We start from the raw sequence: 12311 nt of genomic DNA on the forward strand, positions 1-12311 counted from the left end.
CGTGATGGGAGTGCACATGCGCGGCTTAGGATTTATTATATTATAGATAGCAGCGGTCTGAGCACCGAGCCCTGCGGAACACCACTCATAACCCTTCTCCAGTCCAAGTAGTGGCCCTTCACTCCTACCCTCCAACCAATTTCTGATCCATTTCTGGCATTTTAAATGTGGTTTCAACAATGACATGGATTTGTAGAAAGTCATTACCTATGACAACTACCATAACCCATATTAAATTTTTTTGTGCCTCCCTCACTCTTTTGCATTAATTCCATGGTTTGATTTTTATTGCCTTCCAAATGTAGTGTCAGCACAATGTAGCACAATGTAGCACAATGTAGCACAATGTAGCACAATGTAGTGTCAACATTTTTACCTCAAAGTTGCTGCTTCTTTCCCTGGTCTTTTAGCAGAACAATTCAAATTGCTGTCTAGGTCAAAGTCATGTCCACATTTGCTTATTCCTGTACATAGGGGACCTGGTAACCTATGGAATGTTTTCATTGAGCCTAGTCTAATCGCTGCAGTTTATTTTTCTTTACCATGCCATACTTTAGCTTTAAAGATAGACTGCTTGGTCCAGTTGAGATACTAGAAAGCTGCCTGAAGTGAAAACAATTGTTATGGAAAAGTATAAAAATTTATATAATAAACTGGTAGGCTGCAATTTGTTCCTGTTCAACTTTTTTCTATGCTGTGTGAAGCTGCCCTGATCTTCATTGTCAGTGTAAGAAGAGCTGAAAGTAAAAATGTAGGTAAGAGGCAAACAGGGACACTGGCTTATTCATTTTTTTAAACTAAGCAAGCAGAAAATACTGTAATTGTTTAAACTAGCTGCTGGTTTTACTGCAGTTCATAACATTATAAACTCACATTAAGGTTCAATAAACTATTGCTAATTCTGAATCTCTCTACAAACTTGTGCATGCTCACCAAATAAGGGAGTTCTTATAAATCAGCTTGCACAGTTAAAGCAATAATGTAATAAAAAAATACATGCATCCTATCCGATAATCTGAAATGACAGCTATTTCCTATAGCCCTATGTTTTATTAGTTAGTATCTAGGAAAATGAAGACATTTAAGTATAGTAGAACCAATTCAGATATCCATCCTTTGTAACAGTGAAAACAGTCAAATCAAATCTGCAGTATAACTATTTGCAACCCTTGAATAAAGGCCAACAAAAAAGATCCCAACGTGCTCCTAAACAGAGATAAAGACAATATATCTCAAGTGCCTATAGCCAGTTACCAGAGCGAATCATAGTTACTTGGCTGATGCATAGGCTATCATTGATAAGCGTCTTATTTTCTCTATGGAGCAATATGAAAATTTAGAACTCATGCTGTATAGTACTTAGCTCGGGTATTATGTGTTATTTGTTAGAAGTTGTTACATTCAGGAAGGGTAGCCTCTTTCCTGTCCCTGAAGGGCTTATCTTTTTGTGTCTGAGGCAAGAGTGACTTGCTTAAGACCGCAAAGAGCCACAGTGGTATTTGAACCCTAGTGTCCTTGCTTAGCCTATACTCTAGTAGACAGGCTACTCATCCACTGTTTGGAAGACCATATGGATAGAAGTAGGGCTCTTCCCCTTTACTGCAAGTTAAAAGAGGGACACTGACATTGTTTTGAGACTATTAGTAAGATCTGACTCCTAGCACTGAACTGGGCTTTAATTCAGTTGTGATGTCCTACTGAGGGTATCTGAGAACACATCGCTCTTGGCAGGCAAGGTATGGCCATATGGCCAGTAGGAAAAAAATAGATATTGATGCCCCTGTCTAAGAGTACAATTCTGGAGACTGCACCTTCAAACAGATATAGAGTCAGTCCAGAGGAAGAATACTAAAATGGTCAGTGATCATCATAAGACACATGGGGGCAGACTTAAAGATCTAAAGGTTGGAGGAAAGACGAGAGATATGATAGATGTTTAAACACCCATGTGCATGATTCACTCATGATGGGTGCATGATGCACCCTAGTATCCTTCTAGCTTTTGTAGTTGTCTTTTCATCATGTATGGCTTAAGATCATCACATGCTATCACACCAATTCCTGCTCCTCTTTTGTGCACAAAGTTCTTACCCTTTGGTTTCTTTAGCCTAAATGTAAGCATGTCCTTGCATTTTTTAGCCTTAAATATTAGCTGCCAAATTTCAGACCATTCCTCAAGTTTCACTTGGTTCTTTCTTATGTTTTCCACACCATCAGGGGCATCTACTCTATTGCAGGTTTTGGTATCATCCGCAAAGAGGCAAATATTACCAGTCAGCTCTTCAGCAATAACACTTACAAAAATATTAGACACAGGACCAAGAACCGAACGTTGAGGCACATCACTGGTAATATCCCTTTCCTCAGATATGCCCATTGACCCTCTGTTGCCTTCCACTCAACCAGTTCCTGACCCAATCTATCACTTTGGGGCCCATATCAAGGGCACTCAGTTTAGTAGATACCTTTGTGGAATAGAGAATGACATGGGCACAAATTATATCTATCCCCACAGGATTTCTTTACCTGTCAAGCTCTGTCCTCATCTGCACAAACCTTGAACACTTTAGACTCATAAGGTATTCAGGGCTTGCGCAGTTAAGGCAGAGCTTAAGGACAGAACTCGTGGGGGACAAATTTGTCCCTACGTCATTTGCTGTGGAACACTGTCAAAAACTTTGCTAAAATCTAAATACACCACTTATAGCACTCTCTCCAATTCTCTGGTCATCCTGTCAAGGAAATTGATCAGATTGGCCTGCCAAGACCTGCCACTAGGGAATCCATATATGTCTTTAAGGCCCATTCTTTCAGCTAGAAACCAATCTAAAGGGAATAGGGATTTCTCACACTATAGGCTATTTTTGAATGGCCACTGTACATGAAACAGGGTTGGGCAATTTTCTGGCAAACCCTTTAAAGTAAGTGGGAAGTTTTTAAAGTTTTATTTTCACATATCTGTACAAAAAGAATCAAGATACATTTACAAATTGTCACTTTTCAATTTTACTTTATTATATACAGATTGACTAGAGTTATATAGTAGATTTTACAGTTAATTTTCTGCAAAAGATGAAGTGCTGATGCAGTCAAATTCTTCAATCTACAAAACGAGTAGCTGAATTAAGATCTACGTGCTGTATAATTAAACTCTATCCAAAACTATATCAGTGACTGCAAGGGGTAATGCCTTATGTACCATAAATCTAAAACTGAATGCTGCTTAATATAGCCATCTCTGAAATACTGTTTTTCTTGCCTTTATCAGTCATAATGGGCCAAAGTTGGTAACTTTAAACATGTTAAGGAATATACATATGATTGACATTAAAATTTGTCAATTCAAAATATTTTGCAAATGAAAAATTGTCAAAGGCTGAACTAGTCTGTTTCATATCACATGGAAAGTCTCTAGACTTAAGAGGGCAACAGTTATATCTGAAATACACATACAGGCCAAGATCAAAGGCTTTAATAACAAATTACTATGGCTTCTGTTATCTTATGCTTGCTGAGACCATAGGAACCGTTCACACCTTTCCAACATCGACTGGACCAGGGCTCTGAAACACACAAATGCAATATCAGCAAAAAGGTCTGCCTGTTTCCTCAGTCATCTTGCAAAACTCTTAAACATAATTAGGAAGAGTAATGTTGAATACAGTCCCTTACCGTTGCCTTGTTTCAGCAACTCTAAGAATCTCACAGATCCTAGTAAACCTCTCAGATAGTTCCCCTGTAAGTCCACACTCCTGCAAAAGAAGCCAAGCACGATCTGGACCAACCACCTTGGCAAGCAACAAAGATATATTTTCAACACCGATGCAATTTGCCCAGCTGGAGCTCTTGGCACCAATGTTTCCCTTCCGAGTGCCTGAATAGTTAAGACTGGTGCTGCAGCTCTGGGCACAATGTAGGACAAATTTCCACTCCTCCAGAGTCTCGGGTACCAAGCCTAAGAGCAAACACAATACCTACATTACACCTTTGCTATATAACGCATTAAAAAAAGGGGTGGCAAGATGTGAAAGCAAAACAAAACTTAGTAGTGCTTAGTAAATCCAGTAATCTGGAAAGAAGGCCAGCATTGGGGAGACGTCCAGTGCCAGGCACACTCCTATAATCTATGCCCTGAAAATGGTACATTATATTGCAATGCATGTGGTAAGCAGACTGGAGGACTACTGAAGGGTTTTGGGCAATGCATCCAAGTTCAAACAATTTTTAAGAGTTGCAGGTATTTTTGTGAGTGACTATGTAAAATCTGTGAGCGAGGCTCCTAGAAGCTAAGTGACTGCTCATGTGCTCGGCTTAGAGGGAACATAGGTGTTGGGCATTTAACACATGGCTAGTCCACACTAACAGGCTACCACAGCACATGTTCATGTTTTGCAGTATTTTGCCATTTTGTATGGTAACCCACATTACCCAGTTCTTAAATGTCAGGGGCAGAGTGGGTGTTCCTACATTAGAATAACTGGCTAACATAGCGTTAACACAGGACCACCTAAGAGGCAGCAAGCGCTCCTGTGTTAGGATCAGATTTTATCACAGTTTGGTAAAAGGATCCTTAAGTGTTTTATCTATATGAAGTATTTTCAAACATAAAAAGCATGGTAGTTTTTAAACCTTAACTAGGATGAAAGGTATGAACACAGCTAGACTTTTACTTAATTTACTAACCAGTGGCTTCATCCAGCAAGCTCATGTCATCCAGATAAACAATATTGGTGAATGCTTCTTTCCTTCTATCAAGCTCTGAACAGAGAGAGACATATCCTGGCCAATAACTGAAATATTGAGAGCTTTAGTTATTAAATAAATTCAGTCTTAATTTTTATATTACATCTTACAATCCTGAATTCAGCTACACATTGCTTAAGAGCTCTTTCACTGCGAGGGCTTAGGCATTCATCTTACTTCTAGAAGACTATCCCCCCTCCTTTACAAAGCTGTGCAAGCATTTTTAGCACCGGCCGTGGCGGTAAGAACTTGTAGAATTGGAGTTCTTTCCACCGCAGCCAGCGCTAAAAACACTAGCGTGGCTTTGTAAAGGAGGGCCTATACTAGGAATACAAAGCTGTTAGGGTAACTATTCAAAATCCTAGTTTGGACTAATTCTGCCAGCCTCACTTCGCTCCGCGGAAACGAAGAAACTGGGGACCACGCTCTCCTCCGTCGAGCGGGAAGGCACCCGCGCATGTGCGGTGCGGCCAACTAGAACTTTCTAGTTAAAAGTGTCCGTACCGGGGCTCCGTCGGTGACGTCACCCATGCGTTAAGAATATGCTGCCTGCTTGTCCTGGGATAAAAGCAATTAAGAATGGCATTAGATTTTTAAATAGGCCAAAAACAAACCAGAAAATGCCCAAACTAGTAAACTACAAAACAAAATTAATTTGGCAAAACTTCAAATCCCCTCACAGAACAAACATTAATAGGACGGATCAGTACGGGCCAAAAAGTTAAATAAGAAGTAAAATACTTTTAAAGCCCCAGGCAGGAAACTTATACGTGACCAGCACCAGGTTAATAAACCTAAATCAGTCCTGCCCTTTACATCATATAGTCTATATAACAGTGGTCTCAAACTTTGCAGGGCCGCATTTTGGATTTGTAGATACTTGGAGGGCCTCAGAAAAAATAGTTAATGTCTTATTAAAGAAATGACAATTTTGCAAGAGGTAAAACTCTTTATAGTTTATAAATCTTTCCTTTTGACTAAATCTTAATAATATTGTAATTTATAGCTAAAGAGACATATGTCCAAGAAACTTTTATTTTACTTTTGTGATTATGATAAACATACCGAGGGCCTCAAAATACTACCTGGCGGCCCGCATGTGGTCCCCGGGCCGCGAGTTTGAGACCACTGGTCTATAACAAAAGTTACAATCAAAAAATGCTGAACGTTTGCTTCACTAGTATTTTTTGATTGTAATTTTTGTTACAGACTATATGATGTACGGAGCAGGACTGATTTAGGTTTATTAACCTGGTGCTGGTCACCTATAAGTTTCCTGCCTGGGGCTTTAAAAGTATTTATTACTTCTTATTTAACTTTTTGGCCCGTACTGATCCGTCCTATTAATGTTTGTTCTGTGAGGGGATTTTGAAGTTTTGCCAAATTAATTAGATTTTTTAAAAGTCATGAAAGTAAAACAAGCTACTTTCAATGTAATAAGCTAATTATATGCAAAAAACAGTAAAATAAAACATGAACCGTTCCTTTTACAAAGTCACAGTAGTGGCTGCAGTAATTGCTCTGATGCCCATATGGATTTAATGGGCATTGGAGCATTTGCTGCATGGCAGCTGCTACTGCAGCTTTGTAAAAGGTGGGGGAGGGGAGTTAAACAAAAAAAAAAGATGCCCATTGTGCTAACCAGAAGTAAGAGATGAAAGCATAGGGGCCAGCTCTGTGGGTACCGATGGCTGCTGAGCATGCTTCTTTACAATGTCCTTGATTTAAAATGACAAGCAGCGTCGAATGGTGCAGGTAAGTGGTTTGGAATTCATATCACTCAGTTTAATGATTTGTCCAGCTCTTTGCTATGTCCTCAGATGCATCAGTGCATCATTGGGGACAAGATATTTGTAGCTGCTTTAACTCAGATGTTTAACACTCTCTTAACCCAAAACTATTTCACATGGGCTGCCTTGGCTTTTAGCATTTCTTGGTAGTGCATGAGGGTGCATATTGCTCTATCATCATTATTTGGAGAAACATTACAACATCTTACCCGTACATCTTACAGATGTTGGCCATTTTCTCCTTCATTGTAAAGTTGGCAGGCAGCTTAATCAGAAGTGAAATCAACTGGCCATAACCCCAAGTAAACAAATGAGAGCGGGGTCTGCAAAACAGTTGAGAGGATTTTATTTTAATTTCTGAAAAAATTTCAAAGTCCTAGAGATTTCTAAGTTACCTGCCTCCTATTAAGATTAAGATTTAAGAAATTGGAAGAACTACGACTACCTAAATTTTCCTTTCTGGTGGGCAAATTTGTGCTCCAGCTATGAAAAAATGAATGCTGATAGTTTGGGGCACAGTTTGGGGCCATTGACATCATGTATTACCTCACTATAGTAGGTCTTTGATTGAGTCAGTTTTTGTTTATTTTCATACACATCCAGGAAAAGGGGGGGGGGCTATTTCTGTCCTAATTTGACTTTTGAGTATGTCCACCTGGGATGGGAGAATATTTTTAATCTGAATAGGGTAAGGTTATTTGGATAGTCTATGTTTCTGTGTTTTATTGAATAATCATTGGGGGGGGGGGGAGAAAATGGTTGGTTATGCATATTTGTGAGTTGAATGTGCTTTTTTTTAAAAAAATTCTTTATTCATTTTTACAACTTACAAGTGCATCAGAAAATGACATTTGAACTTGGATACATCACTTGCTTTTCTAACCTAATCAACTTAAATTAATGAAATTTAACCCCTCCTGCCCACCCTTTCCATAACTTATGTAATCACGTATATCTTATAATAAATTCTTTCTTACCAATCAAAATATTTAATGAAATACCAAAAAACTACCCACCCATCCCCCTCATTTGCAATTGTACTATTTTTAAAAAAAAATTCTTTATTCATTTTCAAATTTACAATAAGTGTAACAATATATCCAAACAAATTAACAATAAATATAACACTTAATAATCAATGGTAATGTTTCAATTGTACTATTAAGGGAAAAATGTTATCTATTCATTACAATAATCTGTTAATGGCCCCCAAACATCTTTAAGTTTGCTAAAATTCCCTTTCTGTGTGGCTAATATTCTTTCCATTTTATATATATGACACGAGTTGAATGTGCTTTTATTAACTTATTATATGATGTACATTTGTGTATTGTGTATTAAAAAAAAAAAAAGATTTTTCCTTCTTACATTTACCACTACATAAATCTGAGTTTAACAAGTTTTCTAGTGAATTTTGCTGCTTTGATTATATATATAACACAATTGCCCTTGTTCTCTCTGTTAGAACAGAATTTCATCCAAGTGTTGCAATGTGACAGACAAAGCAAATACCAAGTCTGCACCAGTCCTTTTCTGCACAGGATTCGGAGAATGAGACTTTGGTTTCAGATACACTTTTCTAAATTTGAGTACTGTAGTTATTGGTCTGAGTATTCAGCTCACTGCCTTACCTGGGTTTTCCTTCAGCATTCACAGTGTTTACACATTGTGGGGCATCATGACAGACTGCTAAGAGCAGCCAATCCAGTCTTAAAGATTCAGGCTGTAGAAGAGACTTAAGCAGGGATAATCTAGACAAAAAAAAATGACAATTCTTAAAACCTGCACAATATGATCATGGAATTAAAAGCATTTTTCTACCTATAAAATATGTTTTACATGCAGAAAACAGCTTGCTAACTGCAAGATGTCCTCTGTTCAGAAAGAGGAACATTCTGGAGTCTCTGCTCCTGTTCTGATCTGTCTGTTGTGCAAAATCAGAAGTTACTACTTATCACTTATATAGCATTGAAAGACAGATGCAGCGCTGTACATTTTGACATTTATAGGCTGGGCTAGGTTTATCATAGGTCTGAGTTGCCCCAGATCTGTCCTCCTTTTCAGCAACTGTCAGGCATCCAGGTGGTTTTGGTGATTTTCTGCCATTTGTCTGAGTTTTTGTCAGTTGTAGAGAAACAGGCTGGGCTCCCGTGGCGTTCTCTTCAATGGATTAGTGACAGGCCAGCAGCAATTCTCATAGGCTGCTTGCTAACCCCTTCTGGGTTAATGGCAGCCGGTGTGTGAGAATTGCTGCCGACTGCTGCTGATCCATTGACAAGCAAGAGGAGAGTTTTTAGGAATGGGAAGGAAGGAAAGATGCTGGACATGGGGTGGAGGAGAGGAAGAGATGCTGCTAGGAGAAGGAAAAAATGTTGGACATGGGGAGGGGAGGAAGGGAGAGAGGGTGCATGAAGGAGAAAGGTCTCCCTGGGAGAGCACAGAAGGGAAGAGAGAAGGGACAGGGAGATAACAGGTTATGAGGATGGAGAGGAGGCAAAGAGGGAGCAGATGCTAGGTTAGAAGAGACTCAGAGCTATTACTTGGAGATGTGCCTGCTCACCTCTGTGGCTGCTGACAAAGCTAGTAAGTCCCCAGACTATCGCACACACACAAGCTATACTATGAACTCTCCCCTGCTGAAGTCACACAAGAGGAGGAGAGAGTGAGCAGCTGCATATTGGGCTGCTTCCTCCTCTCATGTGTGTCATGAACCACAGGGTTATCGTGGTTCCCAAGAGCAGTCAATTCTCTAGGCAGGCACAGGGGGAGGAAGCAGGCTGCAATTCACTCTGTTTCTCTGGTGGAGAGAGTGAACAGAACAGCTGTTGGCTGTGTGGGAAGCAGGGCAAGGTGACTGTGCACTGTAGGCTGTGTCTTCTTTATTGTCCTCACAAATATAGTAACCTTAGGCTGGGCCAGCTTGCCAGTCACCGGGCTGGGTGCATCACTCGTTCCTTTGAACGGAAGAATAGCCGGGACCAGGTTTCTTTTGCCCCACATATCTGGGAGAAGGGGGCAACTAAAATCAGTTCAATACCCTTTCATCTTTTATCTCATTCCAGCCAAAAACTAAGTGAGCCACCACTTTGTATGAGGGGTGTTAAATAATTTATCTACCCAAGTATGAAAGAAAGTAGCAAGTGTGTTGAAACAAGTTTGTGCATATTGTGACATATCTCAAGGTTACTCTTATACAGTTGGGCTCAGTGCGAGTCTAACATTCCAAGAGACAGGATGTCAAGAGAGTCCTTGTGCGAATCAAGAAAGAAACTGCTATATCTGGAGCACTGTTCAGTGTTAAAATTTCTCAAAAGAGAAGGGAAAAAGCCAAAGCACTTTAGGGTTAGAGAGTCCATTGAAGATTACCCTCACACTGGATGGCCTGTGGAAGCAACTTCCACAGAAATGTGCAAGAAAGTCGAGGATTTAATTTGGTCAGACAGACAAATTAAGGTTTCCCAAATAGCTGAAGAAATGGGCTTGGAAAATAATTCATGAAATGTTGGGCATGTCCAAGGTTAGTGCAAGATGGGGTCCAAGAATGCTGACGCCATCTGTGAAAGCCACAAGGCTCCAGTGCTGTTAGCAGAACTTGGAGATGCTCCGTGAAGACCACGTGAATTTTTTTCATCATTTGGTGACTGGAGATGAGTCTTGGGTCTATCACAGAGATCCTGAGTCCAAAATGGAGTCAATGAAGTGGAAGCACAAATCATCCTCCACCCCAAAAAAGTTCAAGACAGAAAAATCTGCAGGCAAAGTCATGGCAACTGTCTTCTGGGATGATGAAGGACTTTTACTTCTGGAGTTCATGCCACACAAGACAACCATAACCGGGGAGAGTTATGCCAACACAATGATCACTTTGTGGGAGTCAATCAAGGTGAAAAGATGAGGAAAACTCACAGCAGATATGCTGCTTCTTCACCCAGATACAAGTCATGAAAATCACAGGCGAGAATGTGGTTTTCAGCAGCAGCTCTCTACAGTCCTGATCTGGCTCCTTCAGTATTTTCTGGTTAGAGTTTTGAAGAAGTCTCACTGTGGACAGCGTTTTTCAAGTAATGATGATGTCAAGGAAGCTGTGACATCCTGGTTTTAAGGTCAAACTGAATAATTATTTTCAAAGGGGTTAAAGTCATTGCTGGAAAAGTGGATGAAGTATATGGAGCTATCAGGAAACTATATCGAAAAATAAAACAAATTTTTTGAAAACTTTTCTTTCCTGAGGTAGATAAATTATTGAATGCTCCTCGTATCTGTCATTTCCCTTTTGAGTATATTCACCACTTGGAAAATTATAAAGAGGATTTCAGTTCTTTTCTAAGTTTTGGACTGACATGGGGGAGGGGGGGAAGAGAGGGAGATTAAGCCATTGTATTTCCTGCTCACAGACCTCTCACCTTTCATCTTCAGGTTTGGATCTGACAAGGCTATCCAAGTAGGCTAAGAAGTGTGCAGGGTCTCCTCTACAGAGATGCAGGACATTTGAGGGCAAAATAGATGGATAGAACTTGATTAAGGGTCTTAAAGCCATTTCCCCAAACTTTTCATACAACCTGTGAACAAAAAGGAGCAGCAATGAGTATCAATAGTGCTAACTAGTTTTACTTCTTCTTCCTGGGGCCTATGCTTAAGTAACTTCTCCTAGCTAGCAGATGCAAAAAGTTTAAATACCAAATAGCACAGTTACTTACCGTAACAGGTGTTATCCAGGGACAGCAGGCAGATATTCTTAACGCATGGGTGACGTCACAAACGGAGCCCCGGTACGGACCTTTTTAACTAGAAAGTTCTAGTTGGCCGCACCGCGCATGCGCGAGTGCCTTCCCGCCCGACGGAGGAGACCGTGGTCCCCAGTTAGCATAAGCCAGCTAAGAAGCCAACCCGGGGAGGAGGGTGGGACGTAAGAATATCTGCCTGCTGTCCCTGGATAACACCTGTTACGGTAAGTAACTGTGCTTTATCCCAGGACAAGCAGGCAGCATATTCTTAACGCATGGGTGACCTCCAAGCTAACAGAGAGGGAGGAGGGATGGTTGGCCATTAGGAAAATAAATTTTGCAACACAGATTGGCCGAAGTGTCCATCCCGTCTGGAGAAGGCATCCAGACAGTAGTGAGTAGTGAACGTGTGAACTGAGGACCAAGTGGCAGCCTTGCAGATTTCCTCGATGGGCGTGGAACGGAGGAAAGCCACAGAAGCAGCCATAGCTCTGACCCTGTGGGCCGTGACAGCACCTTCCAGTGAGAGACCGGCCCGAGCATAACAGAACGCAATACAGGCGGCAAGCCAGTTGGAAAGCGTCCGTTTAGAGACAGGACGACCTAGACGGTTAGGATCGAAGGTCAGAAAGAGCTGAGGGGACGAGCGGTGAGCCCTGGTACGGTCAAGGTAGTATGCAAGGGCACGCTTACAATCCAGCGTGTGCAACGCCTGTTCCCCAGGATGAGAATGGGGTTTAGGGAAAAAGACAGGCAACACAATGGACTGGTTGAGGTGAAAAGCCGAGACCACCTTGGGAAGGAATTTAGGATGGGTACGCAGAACCACCTTGTCATGGTGAAAAATAGTGAACGGTGGATCGGCGACCAGTGCATGAATCTCACTAACCCTCCTGGCAGAGGTGACGGCAATGAGGAAAAGCACCTTCCATGTTAGAAGTTTGAGCGAAGTTGTGGCAAGAGGCTCTAAAGGAGGTTTCATGAGGGCTGATAAAACCACATTCAGGTCCCAGACGACAGGAGGAGGCTTCAGAGGTGGTTTGACATTGAAGAG

The 12311-nt window shown here is 40.9% G+C and overlaps 1 protein-coding gene across 3 annotated transcripts in view; it reads right to left on the minus strand.

Moving 5' to 3' along the window:
* Positions 1-2968: 2968 nt before the first annotated feature.
* Positions 2969-12311, minus strand: part of HPS5 (HPS5 biogenesis of lysosomal organelles complex 2 subunit 2) — a 99202-nt gene continuing 89859 nt past the window's right edge. For 2 of the 3 annotated variants that reach the window (XM_033928162.1, XM_033928163.1), the window contains exons 18-23: positions 10937-11092; positions 8165-8284; positions 6743-6856; positions 4684-4790; positions 3673-3955; positions 2970-3563 (exon numbers count right to left, since the gene is read on the minus strand). In XM_033928162.1, coding sequence (XP_033784053.1) covers positions 3503-3563; positions 3673-3955; positions 4684-4790; positions 6743-6856; positions 8165-8284; positions 10937-11092 — 841 coding nt within the window. In that variant the 3' untranslated portion in view covers positions 2970-3502. Of the gene's footprint in view, positions 3564-3672; positions 3956-4683; positions 4791-6742; positions 6857-8164; positions 8285-10936; positions 11093-12311 lie in introns of all 3 variants that reach the window. The other variant, XM_033928164.1, reaches the window with a different exon arrangement.

Source organism: Geotrypetes seraphini, chromosome 19 (assembly GCF_902459505.1).
Source record: "Geotrypetes seraphini chromosome 19, aGeoSer1.1, whole genome shotgun sequence".
In the NCBI taxonomy this organism is placed as follows: Eukaryota; Metazoa; Chordata; class Amphibia; order Gymnophiona; family Dermophiidae; genus Geotrypetes; species Geotrypetes seraphini.